A 21,490-nucleotide genomic window follows, 5' to 3' on the forward strand; every position below is an offset into this window, starting at 1 on the left:
CTGCCCTTATATACCAGTCAGGCCCACTCAAGGCCCACCTGGAACAAAGCACTCCCAATTCACACTTTTCAAACAAACGAGCAAGCAATCAAGCACACGGTCAAACTGACAAACTGTCCCAGCAACAGACACTCAGATACTCACCAACACAGCCCCCCTAATGCAGCACTTAGCGTACCTCCTCTCGGACAGCTCCCAGGCAAACTCCCTCTGTTAGCCTCTGCTGTTCACCGCTTAGATCCAAATGCTGCCCATCTTGTATCTTGAGACTGTACATTTGAAGAGATAATTTGACATTTGGGGAGAAAGTGGGGGACACTTCTCTGGCAAGTTGGAAACAAATAAACCTGGTGGCTGTTTGAAGCGACTCAGAGGTTTGGGATATTGGAAGTAGTCCTCTAGAGATGGATTAGTGGGCAAAGAGCAGGTGAGGGAGTCAATAGTCCACGATAAACTTCAAAACTGTTATAGACTATATATGTCCCATGGTTCTGTGATTTATTCTATTTTCTCTATATACCTGGTGTGTGTGTGTGTGTGTGTGTGTGTGTGTGTGTGGTATAATGGTCTTGTCAGCTGGAGTTTGAAATGACCAGAGTCGTCCTAGGTGATGAAGCTATAAGTAAGCTATACAGATCATCGCCAGTGAGTGCCAGTGAATCTTTTATAGCCCATCTCAGTATTAGATATTCTGTATATGCCATATATGTTACATTAACTACAGCTGGTCAAAAAATTTTCATTGGGGAAAAAAAATTCAACCAACATTGGCTTTTGGATCAAAACAAAAATGTTCATTTTGGTCAAAATTTTCCATTTTTTTTTTTTTAACAAAAACCCTAGGGAATCTTGATGAGCTGTTTGCAGTCTAAGGCTGATAATGAAATGCTGAGCAGTTACTGATTTCATCTTATTTAAGGCAGTGCTGCCAGTTCATTCTTATATAAATATGTTTCAGGTGACATGGATTCTGACTTTCCCATTAACTCTGTTCTGTTTCCTTCTCCCTCTCTCTCAATTGTCCTTTTAGATAATGCTCCTGGGCGACCCGGAGATTGAGAGCAGCATATTGATCAGCTCTGACGAAGGGGCCACGTATCAAAAGTACCGGCTGAACTTTTACATCCAGAGCCTGCTGTTCCACCCCAAGCAGGAGGACTGGATTCTGGCATACAGTCTCGATCAAAAGGTGACCAACTCATTTCAGATTCAAGTGATTATTTCCCAGAGTCCGGTGACAGAGACATTGTCAAGAAGAACAACCACATATTTAGAAAGTGACTGTAGCGGGGCGGTCACCCCGCTCTGGCCCTGAAGGGGTTAAAACAGCCCTGGGAAAGGGCTGCCCCGGGGGGCCAATAGGCTAGGCTGATTGGGGAAGCAGCCACAGCTGAGGCCACGCCCCAATCAGGCCACAGCTGGCCCTATAAAAGGGCTGCGAGCCAGGAGAAGGAAGAGTCTCTCTCTTGCTGTGGAGAGAGAAGGACCTGGCTGCCTGGGAGCTCAGGGTACAGGGAACGGAGCAGGGCTGGGGAAAGGCAAGAGGAGCTGGGGAGCTCCAGCCTGGTAAATCCCCAGGCTGCGGGCCTTGCTAAAAGGCCAAAACAGGTACTGGGGTTGCAGAGGTGCAGCCCAGGGTTAGGCAGAGGCAGCTGGTCCGACCCCCTTGCCAATGATGAGTGGCCTTTTACGGACTGCAGTTTGCTCCAGTGAGCGGGGGCTAGATGATGACTGGCAGTAGCCACTGAGGCAAGATGGGTGAGAGGGTTGGGGGCTCCCCTGGGAGGGGAGACCCACACTGTGGGTTACTGCTGGGGGCAGAACCCAGAGGAAAAGGGGCACCGGGGTCCGGGAGGGACGCGGGGGCCCTAAGGCAGGCGAGGCACTGGACTGCCAAGGGTGCTCCGGGCTGGACAAGAGCTAATTCCCCGGATAACCAGCAGGAGGCGCCGCACCGGTGAGTCTTCGCTATGCTACAGTGACTATGTGGCACCATTAAACTCAGCAGACCTGCTTTCTGGGTTGATTCGGAGACAGATCTGCTGACTTCAGTGACATTGTTCAGTTTTTGTTGCGTTAGCCTTTCAGAGCCAAAAGAAAGGCAGCAAAGTTGGATTCTGTTCCTTCTCGGGCATCCGCAACTGAATCGCTTGCTAAATTCCAGCCAGTTACTCCTATGCAAACCCAGCAAAGGCAGCAGTGTTGCTCTGTTCTTATTGAGAACATAATTTGGCATGTGGAAGCTTTATGAATGGTGCCGATAAGAGAGATGGAAGGAATCCTAGAGCCAGATTTGATATGATGGGCTAAAGATCTAGCCACTTATTTAGGGGCCTAAATGGTTCCTGAGCTCTCCTGAAAATCTGGCACTTGGAGCCCAAATTGCGTTTGCAAGGGCTGTTTTTTTTTTGGGGGGGGGGATTCTTTCTGTTTGGAAACCGAACACATTTGATCTGGCAATCACTCAGCAGCAACACACTTGAAACCCCATTATGCCGTTCTTACAGTCAGTGTTCAGAGTGGAACTACAATGAAAACAAAACCTTTACCTGTGCTACCGTCAATGTCTAACGAGAGATTGTTGAAATGGAAAGAACTTTAAAGATCCACTTTATTTTCCCCTCCTTATGGCGTTTCATTTTTACCATCCACTCATCTGCTGTGCAGTTCACTATGCTGGTTTGTGTCAGGTCCTGGGTTCCTGTGTTATGGGGCAATACTACCTAGATACTGGGCCCAAGCTATTCGGCAGCACTTCTTTTCAAATACTGGTGCGTCAGCTTTTTCTAGTCTCTTCCTCCCGGTCAGCTTGCCCTGGGAGCTATTTAGTATACCCTGTAATAAGTCACATACGCTACCACAGCAGCACCTTCAAACAGTAACTAGAACATAACCTTTATATCCCCCTGTTAGCAGAATGCTATGGCAGTTGCCAGGTTGTATGTTGTTACTCTTGTGACTGGCCTGAGTGACATTTACAGGCTCAAAGCCATTGTAAACAGACTTCTTTCATCGTACCAGGGGGTTATTGTCTGGTAGACTTAGCCAAATGTCAAATATCTTGTGAGCTCAGATGTTCAACGTAACCAGAAACGTCGAAGTTGGATTGAAAGACCAATAGACTCGTTTGATGTCGCTGAATGGTTTGATGCCGCTTTTAAGCTGGAGGTAAAGGTTTTTAAACGGCGCTTCTTTTTGGCACAGACACAGCCCTGTAAGAAAGAGACAGCTGATGAGGTACGCGGGATGGGATAAACTGAATTTAATGTGTCAGGCGTGTGTCTTCAAGGAGGCTCAACTATGACACCAGGGAAACATTTGCTGCTTGGTTCACACAGGGGGCCCCTTTGTGCTGCACTAGCAGGGTAAAGGGGCTCAAAGTAGGTGAAAAAGGCCCCCTAGAATATGCTCTGTGCATGGGGCTTTTCCAGCTGGTGTAGAACTGGCATACGGGCATCTCGGCTCTCACCGCCTCCCTTAAGTGGTGTGGTCAGAGTGTACAGCTCCACAGTTTTCTCTGCTTCCCACGGCCCCACCGGGAGCCACTGGAAGCTGAATGTGGGTTAGAGCATTCCTGAGGTTGCTCTAATTTACCCCAGGGGCTGAGCAGATCTCTGCACAGCCCCAGAATACAAGTAGTGTAAAGCTGACTAAATGCCACTTCCCTCCATCCCCGACCTCCCAGCTTGCCCCAAATTCAGGAGAGGCGTAACTGAGAATCAGGCTCTGTGTATATGCAAGATATACGCCGCATACTGCTCCACTTGGGGGCATTTTGCTTAGTGTAAAGCAATAGGAATTATAGCACTGAGCACCGAGGGCTTTTCTTAATCAGAAAGCAGATCTTTGGAGGAGGCACTGTTCCCCGGCGCTCTTTCTTGTTGACAACTTGGCATAAACTAGCCTGGTGATGGAGAGTTGTCAAATCTACTAAGCCTTGTACGGGCATCTCGCCAAGGAGGCTGCTAATGGCCAGAACTGAATTTTCAGCTACCATGTGCACCATTTTCACCTCTTTATATGTAAAGATTGACTTGCACAGAACAATATATATATACAGTTCGAGGTTTGAAATGCAAGACTCATCTGGGCAGTTGATGGTTGTATAGTTGGAATCAGAGTAAAGACTGAGGGCCAGATAAAGCAGGGGAGCTGTGCCAGTTTACACCTGCTGAAGAGCTGACCCAGCAAACATGCACTACCTTTCTTTAAGGAAAAATGAAAGTGGATCAAAGTAGACTTGGCAAACTTCATAAGCCAGATTCTCCCAAGTTGGCACAGGGACATGTGCATTACTCCTCCTTGAGCCAGTTTGGTCCCCTGCATCCTAGGCCATGGTTGACTCAGGTTGGTATTGCTGCATAAGAATTTTCTTCTGGGGAAAGGTAGCTTTAAATTGCAGTCAGGACACCAGGGGAGCCTGGCTGGCAGATTCTGCTCAGTGCATTCCCCATCAGCCCTGGCCCTGCCTTCTTCCTGGCCAGCAATGCCTGAAATTTTGGCCAGGGTTGCCTCTTACGGGCTCCACCGTGGATGGGAGGTTGCGCTTGCTGTCTGCTGCCTCCACCTCTCTGCAGCAGCTTTTCTGCTGCGAATCTCTGTGGGCCTGATCCAACTCCGGTTACAGTCAGTGGAAAGACCCTGATTGAATGCATTGGCCCTAAATCGGCAGAAGCTGCCATAGACTTGGGGCGGAATCCGATCCCTTGGATGTGAACTTCCTCTAATTTCTGCATGCAGTGGGGGCTGTGGGAGTGGGATCATGCATTTGGTTGAGACTAATGATTTTGGTTCTATGAATTTGGTCCAGGCCCATCTTTAGTGAAAATACAGTTATATAATCCAAGAGAGGAGTTAACCACCCAGGGAGAAACAAAGATTACTTTTCATGGAATGTACAGCACACACTGTATATGAAATAGACGTATGGCAATCTTAAAAACAAAGGGCATTTGCAGATGGTCCCATTGTTATGATATTTAAAGGGAATTTCTCAAGTTACTAAAAATCAGAGATTTGATTATCCTAAAATATATTACTATCCGCTGGGGAAATTTTCCCCCGATTATTTGAGAGAAATAGTTAAGATGTCTTTATTTCTTAACACGTATATTCCAGTAACTATGAAATCTACCACATCTTGGTTTTAAAAACATTTAAAAAGAGCCCCAAATTGGGTAGCGATAGGGAAAAATAACATCAAGTTCTCCAGTGCTCTCCCTGGCATCAGTGCAGCAGCAGCAAACAGTCAGATCGTACTCTGAGGGTATGTCTATACTGCAAGTAGACGCCTGTGGCTGGCCCATGCCAGCTGACTTGGGCTCGAGGATCTTGGGCTAAGAGGTTGTTTAACTGCGGTGTAGATGTTCAGACTCAGCCTGCAGCCCAAGTTCTGGGACCCTCCCATCCTGCAGGGTCCTAGACCCCGGGCTGCAGCCCTTGCCCATATGTCTACATTGCAATTAAACAGCCTCTTAGGCCTGGTCTACACTAGGGGGTGGGGATTGATCTAAGTTATGCAACTTCAGCTACGTGATCAAGGGCTGCTGCTTCCACAGGCCTTAATCTTCATCATGAAGCAAAACAACAAAGTGGGTATCTTCATATCATCACGTACGAGCAGCTCAATTAGATGACGACGTACTTAGACCTACTCACCGCGGTGTCTTCACTACAGTGAGTCGACTGCTGCCGCTCCCCCATCGACTCTGCCTGCGCCTCTCGCCGAGCTGGAGTACAGGAGTCGACGGGAGAGCGCTTGGGGATCGATTTATCGTGTCTAGACTAGACACGATAAATCGATCCCCCCTGGATCAATCACTGCCCGTCGATCTGGCCGGTAGTGAAGACATACCCTTAGCCTGAGACTGAATCGTCTGGCATGGGCCAGCTGCGGGTGTCTAACTGCAGTGTAGACACCTGTGTCCAGTGCTGACATCATTGACGATACAAATGGACAGACACTGATGGGATACTATGGGGATGCACGCTATGGAAAACCCCAAGATGGAAGGAACCTCCTCCGCCCCAACAAATAAAACAACAACAAATATCTGAGGCTCATTCCAAGCAGCTTTGGAAACAAAGTGGGGAAAGCTTCCCACTAAATCTTCCAAAGAATGAAAGGAAATTGGCGTTCAGCTGTTGACTGCAACGGGAATAGGACTGGGCCCCAAATCAGGTGGCAAGGAATCTGGACTTCTTTAGGGCCAGATTTTGCCACACCTTTGTGTGGAGGTGCTGGGGGCAAGGAGCCTCCCGCCCACGAGGAAAGGTTGGAAGAACAGGGCACCTTTAGGCTAGAGAAGAGAAGGCTGGGGGAGGGACATATTAACGGTCTTCAAATGTGTAAAAAGTTGTTATAAAGAGGATAGTAATCAATTGTTCTCTGTGTCCACTGAGAATAGGAGAAGAAGGAATTGGCTTAGTTTGGAGCAAGGGAGATTTAGGTTGGGTATTAGGAACAACTTTCTAATGCTCAGGATAGGGAAGCTCTGGAACAGGTTACTTTAGGGAGGCTGTGGAATCCCCATTTTTAAGAACAGGTTAGACTAACACCAGCCAGAGATGGTCTAGGTTTACTTGGTCCTACCTCAGCGCAGGTGAATGGACTAAATGACCTCTCAAAATCCCTTCCAGCCCTTCGTTTCTATGATTCTAAGTGCAAATCCCATGCAATAACCAGGAACAATCACAGTGCCTGGACTCAGTCCCTGCCTCTTCCTTACACCCCCATGGTGTAAATTGCATTGAGAGAGCCAGGGAGGAGGTGGGACGATGGCTAACCAGACCCACTGCACTAGCCCGGTTTGTGGCCCAGGCATGCATTGGGGAGTAGCCAAGTGAGGGTGCAAGTTGCAAACACCTCCTGTGTGTGAGGAAAGTGAGGAGGTTTGTGCCTTCCCGAAGGCCTCCATCTGGGTGCTGCAGGATCAGTCTGATAGCAGCCGTCAAGTACCTGAAGGGTAGTTCCATAGAGGATGGAGCTCGGCTGTTCTCAGTGGTGGCAGATGACAGAACAAGGAGTAATGGTCTCAAGTTGCTGTGGGGGAGGTTTAGGTTGGATATTAGGAAACACTGTTTCACTAGGAGGGTGGTGAAGCATTGGAATGAGTTACCTGGGGCGGTGGTGAAATCTCCATCCTTAGAGGTTTTTAAGGCCCGGCTTGACAAAGCCCTGGCTGGGATGATTTAGTTGGTGTTGGTCCTGCTTTGAGCAGGGGGTTGGAGTAGATGACCTCCTGAGATCTCTTCCAACCCTAATCTTCTATGATTGTATGATTCTATGATCACAAACCAGTTTATCAGGTTCAAATACGCAACCTGATCCTGGGTGAGCTTGTTCTGTATTGAACATCTGGCCTTTGTTCTGGTTGCTCATCTCTTACAGTTATCCAGGGGCCCTTTGCTTTAAAGGCATGAGGGCTGGTGGACTGGTGAGCTTGTTGTTAACATGCATCCTCCTGTGAATATTCATCTGTAGCTAATAAAACAAGGAAGACACAGATAAGAAGTGGGTGGCCTGTTGCACATGAAGGGGGGCAGGGGAACCTACACTCTCAGTCTGAGTCCTTAATCCTCAACCCTCTCTCTAGGCTGTCAAAGCGTGTTTGACCTTTGCAGATTTATTTGCAATGACTGCGTATCAATGGCAGATTAAAGATGCATTAGATGGTCATTGGAAAACAAACCCAATACATGCAATCCGACTCCCAGCAGCAGGAGCTGAAAGGGGAGATTTAATCCAACCGCTTAGAACTGGGCACATGTAAATGAGTCTGCAAATTCCATTTCAACTGTGATTTTTTTAAACCCCATTCAAATTAATATTTTATTTTATTAATTTTCTTTCGGCTTCGCATAAGAACAAGCTGCTGGACGCTGGCTCTGAGAATCTTTGACTATTAGTGGTAAATATGCCCAATGGCCTGTGATGGGATGTTAGATGGGGTGGGATCTGAGTTACTACAGAGAATTCTTTCCAGGGTGCTGGCTGGTGAGTCTTGCCCACATGCTCAGGGTTTAGCTGATGGCCATATTTGGGGTCAGGAAGGAATTTTCCCCTAGGGCAGATTGGCAGAGGCCCTGGGGGGTTTTCGCTTTCCTCTGCAGTGTGGGGCACGGGTCACTTGCTGGAGGATTCTCTGCACCTTGAAGTCTTTAAACCATCATTTGAGGACTTCAATGGCTCAGACATAGGTTAGGGGTTTGTTACAGGAGTGGGTGGGTGAGATTCTTTGGCCTGCGTTGTGCAGGAGGTCAGACTAGACGATCATAATGGTCCCTTCTGACCTTAAAGTCTATGATTCTATAACCCTGAAAATGAGTCCGTGACAAATCCAAAAATGTAGTACAATCATCTAAGCCCTCTACCAAGCAGAAGTTTCAATCCAATATTAACACCCCCTTAGGACAGTCTGTATCTCAGTCCCCCTCCAAGGACCAGATGAAACAACAGGCATCGTGACCCAGGTCTTCAAAGGGATTTGATTTCAATGGGAGTTAAGCACGTGTTGATAAATTGTATATGCAGTTGCCTGACTACTCTTTGGTTTGTTATGAAAGAAACCTAATAACCAATATCAGTCAGGTTTATTGCTAAAAGGCAATAATAATATAGTTCAGGAAAAAGGTTCAATACGATAAAGTTTGCAGATGATACCAAGCTGGGAGGGGTTGTCAGTGCTTTGGAGGATAGGATTAAAATTCAAAATGATCTGGACAAACTGGAGAAATGGTCTGAAGTAAATAGGATGAAATTCAATAAGGACAAATAAAAAGTACTCCACTTAGGAAGGAACAATCAGCTACATACATACAAAATGGGAAATGACTGCCTAGGAAGGAGTACTGAGGAAAGGGATCTGGGGGTCATAGTGGATCACAAGCTATGAGTCAACAGTGTAACGCGGTTGCAAAAAAAGCAAACATCATTCTGGGATGTATTAGCAGGAGAGTTGTAAGCAAGACACGAGAAGTAATTCTTCCGCTCTACTGTGCTGATTAGGCCTCAACTGGAGTATTGTGTCCAGTTCTGGGTGCCACATTTCAGGAAGGATGTGGACAAATTGGAGAAACTCCAGAGAAGAGCAACAAAATTGATTAAAGGTCTAGAAAACATGACCTCTGAGGGAAGATTGAAAAAATTGGGTTTGTTTAGTCTGGAGAAGAGAAGACTGAGAGGGGACAGGATAACAGTTTTCAAGTACATAAAAGGTTGTTACAAGGAGGAGGGAGAAAAATGGTTCTTCTTAACCTCTGAGGATAGGACAAGAAGCAATGGGCTTAAATTGCAGCAAGGGCGGTTTAGGTTGGACATTAGGAAAAAGTTCCTAACTGTCAGGGTGGGTAAGCACTGGAATAAATTGCCCAGGGAGGTTGTGGAATCTCCATCATTGGAGATTTTTAAGAGCAGGTTGGACAAACACCTGTCAGGAATGGTCTAGATAATACTTAGTCCTGCCTTGAGTGCAGGGGAGTGGACTAGATGACCTCTCAAGGACCCTTCCAGTTCTATGATACCAGTCTCCGGGAAGCCATCTTATGCAGCATTGTTACGTTCACCTTACGCAGAATGTGTGTTCCCAAAGTCACACCTCTAAAACCATCTTTTTGCACCCTACCTGTTCACCAGGTACTGTGCATGTCAGTTGAAACTAGATTTAACCAATCTGCTTTCTATCTTATCTGGTACCATGGTGTGCTTCTCATCTTTGGTCTGAACACATGCAGTCCAGGTACCAAGGGGCATGTCGGGCCTAGGCTTGTACCAGGATAGAACATTCAAATATCTTGTCCTTTTCCTTTGGAACATTCCAGTATTAGTCTGTGAGAGTAACTCCCTACCTACTGCTATGGTAAAGCAGTCATATGTCCTGATCTCAACAGATTTCCTAACTACTTAAGCCAAAGCTTACTTCAGCTATTTGACATGGGTGGACACAATTGTCAGGAGAGTATAGTATATTCAGTTAACATAACTTCCCAATACTTATATTAATATTATGGCTAGCATATATGTATTGGCTAACACATAGGGGGAAGGGATAGCTCAGTGGTTTGAGCATTGGCCTGCTAAACCCAGGGTTGTGAGTTGAATTCTTGAGGGGGCCATTTAGGGATCTGGGGCAAAAATCTGTCAGGGATGGTACTTGGTCCTGCTGTGAAGGCAGGGGACTGGACTCGATGACCTTTCAAGGTCTCTTCCAGTTCTATGAGATAGGTATCTAAATACATCTGAGGAACTGGGCCAATGGCCCCAGCCGTCTGTGGGCTATATTATCCCTTCTAGCCCAGAGTAAGGGGCAGTGTACAAGGAGCCCAGGGAAGTAATTGTGTCTTTAAGAAGGCACGGTTCCTTTCCACCCCCCCCCCTCCCACCGCTTGCTCCCAAGGCATTGCAGTTTGCCACTGGCCCCTACCTATAGCCAATTGCTACCCTCTGCCACACTGGTTCAGCTGTGCTGACTAATGCAGTACGTGGGGCTGAGTCAAGGCACCTACCGTTACTATTTAGTGTTTATTAATTCTTTGTTCTATTGTAGCACCGAGGTCACCAGGGTACAAGGCGCTGTACAAACACAGACTAGAAAAACAGTCCGGCACCAAAGAATGTACAGTCTAAGAGTACATAGACACTGCAGCTGGAGGGGTAACGTCCAGCGTGGGGGGACGTCCACGCGCTAGCTTGGATTGAGCAGAGCGCTGAAAATAGCAGGGTAGCTGCGGCAGAACGGGCTAGCCAACTGAGTACTAGCTTAGACGGGATTGTACGCTGGCAGCCAGCCTAGGCTGCTGTGGCTACACCGCTGTTTTTAGCTTGCTAACTGGATCAAAGTTCCGCATGCTGGAAAATACACCTCCAGCTACAGTGTAGGAAGACCCTATGTATGTCCCCTGTGTGGAGAGGGGGAAGCACTGAGCTTGCAGCCCCAACCTCTCCCCACGGCCCTGTAAGGAAGCAGGGAGAGACACTTAAAATATTTAAAATCATAATTGTTAGAAAACAAAACTGTAAACATAGAAGGTCCTCACATACCCCAGTGATGAGCCTGACAGGAAAAGCTGGAGGGAGAAGCAGATGATAAATAGGTAGTTAGAATGGTTCAATAACAGCCCATCTCAAATTCACCTGCTACCACATTATTAATGTGAGAGAATTCTATAAATAAAGAGCTCTGTAATCAAGGGCTGCTGCTTCCACAGGCCTTAATCTTCATCATGAAGCAAAACAACAAAGTGGGTATCTTCATATCATCACGTACGAGCAGCTCAATTAGATGATCAAGCTAATACACTGCCGTGTCATCAAGATGCACCTGGCAGTCAATATCAAACTCAGTTAGGAGTTCCCCATAACCTCAGAGCAGTAGGGACCTACGATCCACAAGTCTAATGCAGCGTATGTCAGGATCTTGGCTCCTGACCGGGCTGAATTCATTTAAAAGGACAGCGGTACAGTGCAATACTTTTAATAAGCTACACACAAAGTCACCTGAGTGTGAACAAGACCCCCCCCCCAGCCCCTTACGTCAGCAGTGCAGCCCTGGGGGTGTTCAGGAGACAGACAGAAGGCTGCCCTGTGGGGCAAAGTAGCAGCTGAAGTCAAACTCATTTCATCATAATTAGTTGTGCGTGTTGTTTAGTTAATGAGAAAGATAAGAAGCTCTCTCTGCCTCTGCCTGGATCCCAACAGCGGAATCATTGATTGTATGGTGGGGTGAGCGAACTCATGGGGAAACAAGTGTTGATTCTTTTGTCATTCATCTCGATAATGTTGGAGTCCCGTGGGAAGTAGTGTGTGGAGAGATGGTATGCACCCGGGCTCGTTTTAATCATAGTTCGTTGACATCCACAGGACCATTGTACTCTTGCTTCCTGGCCTTACAGATAAATAGTCTAGTCTAGCCTAGTCCAAGGTTTATACTACACCCATCACCCATAGCATCTGAGCACCATCCAGAGAAGACAAATAAACCACATCCTCTGCACTCTTCTCACCCTTCCCAATCTCAAGGATGGCAGTAGCATCCATTGTCAGTAGTACCTTCCTCGTGAACGATTGCTGGAGCCATTTGGCAGTTGGGTCAATGGAAGCGGTTGGTGTTTCATTCCCTCCGGAGAAGGAAATACTGGTGCAAGTCAGTGTAGTTCCGCTTACTTCCACAGAGCTAAGTCAGTTTATTCCAGCTGAAGATCTGGCCCCGTCGATTCTATTTTAAATCCTTGGCTATCAGTTGTCTCCAGAACTCTGGCATCAGAAGGGACGGAGCACATGCTTCTTTTGATGGTGACCACTTTCATTCAGACAAAGAGCCATTCGGGGTCAGATTGAGTCAGGCCAGCCCAATGAGCACTATCAGCCCTGCTCTGGTGCCCCCATTATATTTTGCAGTGTCAGTCTGCGAACTTTCATTTTAAACACTTGAAGGCCAATATTTTTTAGATGTGGGTACCTAGAATTAGGCACTTAAAACCATATAAAAATGGCCTAATTTTAAAGGTGCTACATACCCATTGCTTCCCTGGAAGTTGACAATCTCCTCCTCTCTCTCTGCGCCTGTTTTTGTGGCTTTCCCCTATGTTGCTACACGGTATACCTTGTGTCTAAATTTAGGGCCCAGTCCAACTCCCATTGATGTCAATAGGAAGGCATAGTTAAGTTAAAGGCATCTTAAAAGGGAAAGTTAATGAGTTTACGAGAAATTTAAGAGTGCAGCCCTATCTCGGATTATCCAGGGGGGGTCTTCACAAAATGTGGGCAGCGACAGATGGTTTGTATTTAAACAGGATCATCACAGCTGGATGCTTGTGTTTGGAGAACACCCGGATAGGTAGGGAAGTGGATTAGAATCATGTCATCTGTAAAGTTCTGCAGGCCTCTGGGAAGTCTGGCAGATGAAGAAAATGGTATGGAAGAGTGTGTCGGGTAAGGGGAGAAAACACAACTCACTGCTAGAGTTTCTACGTTTATGTATGAGGGGGGAAAAGTAGATTTTTAGCTGTCAAGGGGGAAAATGGAGGAGATGTATTGACTTTTAGCCTCCTTAATCAATCCTGTAGTCCCCATCCTGTCTAGAGTAAAATAACATATGCACATTTCACTGCTAAGAGGAACAGTAAGAACTGCTCGAGGTTTAAATGACAACACCTCGAGACCCCAGCCAGGATCAGGGCCCCATTGTTCTAGGTGCTGTACCTAGTAAGAAGTAGCCCTGGTCCCAGAGAGCTTACAGTCGAAACGGACAAAAAGAAGTATCATCCCCGCAGTACAAATGAGGTGTGGAAGCACAGAGACATTAAGTGATCTACCCAAGGCTGCAGGGGAAAGCTGTGTTAAATCCAGGAATTGATCCCAGATAGGAGTTGAATTCCTCTGCCTTAACTGCAAGACTATCCTTCCTCTCTATGCGTTGTACTCTTCTGAGAACATCATGTTCTATGACAACAATGTGTGTCCTTGACTGCACATGCTACTTGCCACAGCTCTTCCGGGGCTTAGCCCACGGAGTTAATAAAACAGACAAACCAAACTGTTAGTTGTGTAAGAAGAAACCCCAGAGATCCAGAATATTTAAAGGCAATTTACCAAAGCCTCTTCTTCAATACAGTAATCAAGTGAGGATTTGAAATCACCTAACTTCATTTACAAATCATGAATATCTATCAGGCCCTTTAAATGAAAGGACGAGTAAAACATATATAGTGTTTGTTCAATTCATTAAAAAGGAGACAATTTATCAAGAGTCCCCCCCCTTTAAACTAAAGCCATATGCAAATATAGGGAAATCAAGACCCTACATTTCTTTTGTGGCATGATGAATATTTTTATAATCCTAATTAGCACCAGTCATTTACTCTAGCAATTTTCCCCAATCTAGCCAATTTGAAATTAAAATAGATGCCTTGATTACAAAACTCATTAGGAAAGAAGCACCCTTCTCACTAACCAGTTCATTTAGAATGCACAAGCTGAATGAAGCGTGAGGCACTTGTGTTGTCAATTGCCATAAGTGAAGTGAGTCTTAATTGTTAGCATTGTGGAGTATTTGTCTTGCCGCATGTTTCATTGCAGTTTAATATATCATTCATTATGTGTAACAAAAGCAACTTTTAAATAGTTTAATTAAACAGAGTTGGTGCACTGGTAATTTTTATCAAGTCGAATGTCACAATGGTTTGCATTTGAAGCACTGATGGATATTAATGTTGGGAAGAAGAATGATGACTCTGCATTTATCTTTCTGATTACGGTTAGGGTGGCAGTGCAAATAGGAGATGAGAAATTAAATTACACAACACTGACTCAACTTTAGAAGTGCCCTGATGCATTTTGCCCTGGCAAATAGTGAGGTTCAGGCTGGGTGATAGTTTGTGATTGAAAACTAAAGTAGCTGACTGTGAAACTTGAATTAGATAGAAGATACTTTCTTTCCTACTGCTTATTAATGTAGCACCTTGATCAGCAGGTTTTTGTTCTGTAAAGGGCAACGTAGAGGTATATCCAGTGTAACTCATTTAAGACTTAATCACCCTCAGCCACTAACTAACAGTTAATTAGTTAGTTAAACATGTTCCACGAAGTTCTTTTCCACCAGTGGTTGGAGTGGAGATACCAGTTTATTCATGGACTGGAATAAATGATTCCCAGTGGCTGGTTTATTTGGTGCCCAGATGTGATGGTGATGGGCATATTACAAGTACGATAGAAAGCAACAGAAGGAGGGAAGGGATGAGCTCCAGGAGTGTTCCCAGATGTCTGGAGCTGTGGAAAACAGATCGTCTGGGCGCTGGTCCTAATGTGATCAGCGCAACACAGACGGCGCAAAAGGCCCCAGGTTGCTGTCAGAGTGCCCTGGAGGGATAGCCATCCCCGACTCTAGTGAACAGCTCAACCGCTGTGTGTGAATAAATATCACCGGGGTTAAATGTCTCATCCCGGTGATGTTTTCCAACTACCGTAATGGTCTGTTTGTTCCTTGCAAGCAGGATTCTGCTGAGTTAGACGAACGTTTATAATCCCCAACAGAATTCATCCCCTAAGCAGATGGGTCAGTTTCCAGGCTGCTTCCAGGTTACAAAATGAATCCCAAATGTCTGCTGCCCCCTCTTGTTTTATTTTCTTTTTCATTGGCCGGCTCATTGGATTCCAAGCTCTGTACTAAGTCTTGCTTGGTCTGATTGCACCATTGACTGTGTCCTCTGAAACCCGCCGTGCAATGTTACACACACGGTCACCTTCACTGCAGTGAGGAAGAGCACAGTTCAGCTGCTGACTCCGCTCTGTGGTGCCTATCGATGCTGACCACTCGGCGTTTCAGAGGCTTTTGCCCTTGCTGCTGGCATTCAACGGACTTGACTCGGTGTTAGGGTTTAGAAATCTGCTGATTGATCATCACTGGCCCAAATGGAACAAAGAACAGGATTAATCCTGCAAATTTACCAGCCACTGCAGGGCCGGGGCAGGAGAAAGGGAGAGTGTTACAGTAAATGTGTAACTAAAAATCATATTCATTGTCATAGAAACTTGTCATCAAATTGCCCTGCCTATACAATACAATATTCACTATCGGTGGGATAATCCTGCTCTTGATTCAGCTAACCAGTTAAGCACAGGCTTAATTTTAAGCCCAAATTTAAGTGCTCTGCTGAATCAGGGCATTAAACGGATCCAGTCCTGTGCTTCAGGGTGCAAAGTGATCAAATACGGACAAAAACGACAGAAAAGAACCTCCCCTCCTATCCTCTTCCTCCTCTCTCCACTCACAGTATTCCACTGCCAGGCCCTGCTCCTGCAAACACGTTACTCACATGTGTAATGGGAGAAAAGCATGTGCAGAACAGTTTTCAGGATTGGGGCTTTAGAGAGTTCCATAGGAGGCTTTTTTGATTCTTTCTCTGAAGCATCAGGCTTTAGGCACAGCCAGCGGGAAGAAGTACCCCCTGACATCTGAAAGCTATAACCAAGGACATACAGGAATAGAGGGAGGCCCCATTTAATTCAATTGGTCCAAGAGAGCTTTTTGGAGGGATGCAGCTGAGAAATTGCCTTGTGCTTTGCTAACACATAGGGCCAGGTTTTCAAAAGGGCATAGCCGCCAGCATCATTCAGATGGGGGCTGCTGGGGGCTGAGCTCTTGTGAAGATCTGCCCCATGGGGACAACCTTTCCTGAATAATAATGGCTGGTGTTAATTAACATTTGCAGCTCACTTTGTAAATCTAAAACCCTACTGTATAGGAGCACTGCACGTTTATTCTGCATATGGCAGCAGGCCCGTTCTATACAGCAATGCCTTAATCCCATCAAAGATGATTGAATAGAAGACCGGTGGCTTTGATGCAGGCATTTCTGGAAGGTAGACCGTCACCTGAAAGAGATTAATGAGAAAAGATATCACGCACACACACTCACATTAAACCACAAGAAGCCAAGCAGTTTCCTAGCTATATTGTTTTGTGGTTAATCAAACACCTTAAAAAAATTAAAATGCTAGCAGGGATGACTTGCACACCTGGAACACACTTGAGCACCCAAGATCCAGTAGAGCAGAAATATTTCTTAAGAGAATGCATTTTCCAGGGGTCAGATGAAGCCTATTCAGCAATACAAATGGCAAAGATCTTTAAATATATGTAGTTTCCATATAACCATTTCTATAACTCTTCCACCCCAAAGACTGCCAAAGCACTTTACAGACTTTTGCCACAATCCTGCAATCGGATCCATATGGGCCACCTCCTGTGCCCATGTGGAGGCAAATGGATTTCAGCGAGGCTCAATTATCATTCGAGTAGCATCTAGAGGCCCAGTTGTGGTAGGAGCAGTATAAGTGCAAAGTACTACACTTAGGCATGAATAATCAACTGCACAAATGGGAAATGAGTGCCTAGGAAGGAGTACTGCAGAAAAGAATCTGGGGATTATAATGGATCACAAATTAAAGATGAGTCAACAGTGTAATACTGTTGCAAAAAAAGTGAACATCATTCTGGTATGTGTTAGCAGGAGTGTTGTAAGCAAGACACGGGAAGCAATTCTTCCACTCAACTCAGCATTGATAAGGCCTCAACTGGAGTACTGTGTCCAGTTCTGGGCACCAAACTTTGGGAAAGATGTGGACAAATTGCAGAAAGTCCAGAGGAGAGCAACAAAAATGATGAAAGGTCTAGAAAACATGACCTACAAGGAAAGATCCAAAAAATTGGGTTTGTTTAATCTGGTGAAGAGAAGACTGAGAGGGAACATGATAACAGTCTACAAGTACGCAAAAGGATGTTATAAAGAGGAGTGTGATAAATTGTTCTCCTTATCCATTGAAGACTGGACAAGAAATAATGGGCTTATATTTCAGCAAGGAAGAGTTAGGTTAGACATTAGGAAAAACTTCCTGTCAGGGAAGTTAAGCATTGGAATAAATAGCCTAGGGAGGTTTTGGAATCTCTGTCATTGGAAGTTTTTAAGAGCAGGTTGGACAAACACCTGTCAGGGATGGTCTAGCTAATACTTAGTCCTGCCTTAGTGCAGGGGACTGGACTAGATGACCTGTGAAGGTTCCTTTCAGTCCTACATTTTTTATTTCTATGATACATAGTCCATGCCCCAAAGAACTTACAGTCTAAATAGACAAGACAAACAAAGGGTGTGATAGGAGTGAGAGTAATTAACCACTGGGACAATTTACCAAGGGGTGTAGTGAATTGTACACCACAGGCAATTTTTAAATCAAGTTTGGACTTTTTCTAAAAGATATGATCTAGGGGAAGTTCCATGGCCTGTGTTATACAGGAGGTCAGACTAGATAACCACAGTGGTCTCTTCTGGCATTGGAACCTATGAAACTATAAGGGAAATAGAGGCCCAGAGGGGAGAAATAATTTGCTCAAAGTCGCACAGTAGGCTATTGGCAGAACCTGGGATTTTACTCAGATATCTAGACTCCTAGTATAGTTTCCTAACCACTAGGCCATATTGCCTTCGAGAAGTCCATTTGTGCACACCATATTGCAGGATCTTCAGCCACAAGTAAACTTCTTTGCCATCTACTCTGTCAATCTCGTATGTTCAGCTTAAGGAACTTCCACCGGGGTCAATGGAAATTGCACTTGTGGTTCTAATGCAGAATATGTTCTATTGATGAATATTGCAGTTAGAAAATCGCAATGTGTGTATATTGTAGGGATGTGGAACATTGTGAAATTCCTGTGACTTTTGTTGCAGGTGGCTGCAAGATCTTGTTATTTTGTGAAATGGAATTTTTTCATTGAAAACCGGTATTTGGCGTGTTTGTGTTGCAAATCCACCTTTGCATGCAAATAGGTCTATTTTTGCTCTTTTGGGTTCTATTCAGGTAATTCCTATGTCCAATGGTCCTTGCTCCCATGAAGGAAGTTATGGCAGCCCAATAAACCTTGTTCTAATCTAACAGCACACCCAAGCTAATATACAAAAGACACATGGTGCCAGATGTCCAGCTGGTATAAATTGGTGTAGCTTCATCTTGCAGAAAACGAATGTTAATATCAGCATCTGTATGGAACCCTGCCCCTTTATATGAGACTGTATGTAAATTAATCTCCATCCTGCTTTAATTCCGATTCATCTCTTCCATAGGAATGCACATGGAGCTAGAGCAGAGCAGGAAATGGTTTTCCCTTCCTGTGGAAATTTTTTGAGATATCAATAATTTTTCCTGTCTAAAAATCAGGATGAAAAGGTGAAATCTTGACAATTTTTGTGAACCAAAAATCTGGAAAAAAAAAATCAGTTTGGGATCATCAGAATATTATGTTTTGATAATCTCAGCATGTTTTGTTCCAGTTTTGACCGACCACCTGTCTTTTTCATTTTGTTAACAGTATAATTAAAATACTAAATGAAAGGTCATTTTAAACCTGAACTTCACAATCTTTTGTTTTGAAAATGTCAACACATAACGACTTCGAATCTTTTTTTTTTTAAATAAATTCAAGTGAAAAATTTGTCAAAACCAACCCTTCCCCCTCCTCCCCAAAGGATTTTCATGTATCAGCATTTTCCAATGAAAACGTGTTTGGTTGAATAATTCCTGACTAGCTCTACTTCGGCAGGGCTAATACACCTGTTTGTAGGATTAGGGCCTGATAAAGCAGCACTCTGCTGCCTACACCAGGCACCCTGCTGCTGGGGTGACGGAAACATTTACCCATCCAAGAAAGATGTGTGTAAATCAGAGGGTTACACGACATCTGAGTTTACAGCCCTAAAGCCACCAAATTTCCCATGCAGTCGTTCAGAGTAAAAGCTCAGTTAATACTTTTGTGGCAGATCAAAGACGTTCTTCCAGTGCAATAACATTCTCTGGGTTTGCATTCAGCTGATTTTTATAGGACTGTGGACAGTTGTAAGATGAACGTTAGGGCATGGTGTAGTAAGCGTTCAGCACATCTGAACGGTCGTGGGCATGCAGAAAAGGAGAAGCTGCAGAAGCCACAGTGATTCTGAGGGAAGAGCTTATTTACAACAGGGACAACTTTCAAAAATCGCTAAGAACTTCCTTTGAGTGCTCGGTAAAATCCGTATGTTTTTTTTATAGCAAAGGGAGGGACTTTTGGGGGAGCTGATTCTCCACTGTCCTGTACCTTGTGCAGTCATTTCCAGCTGTACAAGGTGGGCACAATATGTCACCATCCTGATCTAGGGTGAGCACCTTTTCAAAATGCAAAAACAGGACACATGCAGCAGCCCCGCCCACCTCTGTGGCCCTGCCCCTTGCTCCTCCTCTTCTCCCTGAGGCCCTGCCCCCTGGCCAGGCTGGAAGCCAGAGTTGGGCAGTGGAAAGAGCTGCCCAGGGAACTCGGGCTGTTGTGGGAAGCCCTGGACCCCCACACCTGCCCTGGGTGGGAAGCAGGGTGCCCAAGAGCAGACCCTGTCCCTTGTCCTTGCTTCCCAGGGTGTACTGCCCAGGGCAGGTGGAGGGTCCAGGACTTGGGGGCTCCCCACAGCAGCCCGGGCACTCCACAGTGGCCCAGGCTCCCTGGTGGCTCTTACTACTGCCCGGCTTCTGGCCTGGACAGGGGTGGGGCCTTGGGGGGATGAAGAGGAACAGGGGGCAGGGCCTCATGGTGGTGGGGGGGGAAGGTCCACTTCTGCCCCCCACCGGGAAGAGGCTGGCACCAACCCTGAGCCTCAGGCAGGAGCAGAACAGTACTGCAGGGAATCCGGGACAAATGCTGTCCTGGAGTCATTAGCCCCGGGACCGGAACTTGAAATGTAAATTTCAGGACTATCCCGCCCTATCCTGATCTGGTAGTATTTACACATACTGGGCACAGGCATAGATGACAACCATCAGTAAAGAATCCTAACACTGGTCTCCTCTAGTAACACTGCATCCAGTATGTCTCTCTTCTCCCAGTTGGTGGAATCACAGCAGTGTCACAAGAAGTTTCTATAGACGATCAGGACTCTGGTCCTACATACATTCAACTCTTAGAATCTTTCTTTTTCAGTCATTTTTGTCTTTCTCTCAATTCCCTCTGAACTGGCATAATAGGGCATTGGCATGGGACCAGTTCCATAGCTCAGATATATGCGTAAGTCCATGGGAGTTGCACATATCTATGTAAAGGCAGAATTTGGCAAGCCTGAAAGACTGACCACTCCCAAATTAGCCCCAGCACTCCCTGTGAAACATAATAGACAAGATCTCTCCTGGCAGTATGACCAGACCTACTTATTCTCTCTGTGCTGCCTTCTCTTTTAACACCTACATACTATAGCAGCGACATGGACACTGATTAACTTTAGCCAGCGAGGGTTACATTATATTGGGTTGGGTGACATAGTCTATAATAGTCCTTGCCATAGACGTTGTGTAGGGTTTGGGGTTAGAAATTGAATTTGATGGAGCAGACCAGTTTAAATTTAGACACCCCAGTCACGCGCACAGAATAAATGCCTGGAGGGACGCAGTGCGAGCTTAGATAGGAACCTCATTTTTCTTGCACGATCTGCATGTTCGAGATTGACTTTGAAGGTGTGACATCCCATTGTTTGGTCGCAGAGAACTGCTGATGGATGAATCCAAGATGACAGTGTAAATGGTGTATAGAGGTAGCCCAAGGGGATCCTGGAAAGAAGCTAGTTTCTCAGCTGGTGATTTTTCTGGCGATGATGCCTCCGTGCAGTGACAGTTCCGGCTCCAGCTGTCAACCTAAATTGTTTCTGATAGTGTCTGGCCCTTGCAGCCTTCCACTGCTCATTTGGGTTCCTTGTGTAAACACCGCTTACAAGGGGTGGGGTGGCGGTGTCAATCTCCGGTGCATAGTTGGTATCTGGTAGTCGGAATCGTTATAAAAATGTGCGACACGTATGAGGATAACACCAACTCTTGCTCTCCGGGATACTAGTCAGTGGGCAGGGCTTAGGAAACGACATCTTCATTAGCTTTCCCAGAGCTGCATATCCATCCTAAATGTGAGCTCTGGCCTGGCTTTGCACGTGTGTGTGC

At 45.7% G+C, this 21,490-nt stretch overlaps 1 protein-coding gene across 1 annotated transcript in view; it reads left to right on the plus strand.

Moving 5' to 3' along the window:
- SORCS3 (sortilin related VPS10 domain containing receptor 3) overlaps positions 1-21,490 on the plus strand; it is a 469,336-nt gene that overhangs the window by 278,116 nt on the left and 169,730 nt on the right. Inside the window, exon 4 of the mRNA XM_065407380.1 lies at positions 1,031-1,189. Within this exon, the coding sequence (XP_065263452.1) occupies positions 1,031-1,189 (159 nt within the window). The remainder of the gene's footprint in view (positions 1-1,030; positions 1,190-21,490) is intronic.

This window comes from Emys orbicularis, chromosome 7 (assembly GCF_028017835.1).
Source record: "Emys orbicularis isolate rEmyOrb1 chromosome 7, rEmyOrb1.hap1, whole genome shotgun sequence".
Classification (NCBI taxonomy): domain Eukaryota; kingdom Metazoa; phylum Chordata; order Testudines; family Emydidae; genus Emys; species Emys orbicularis.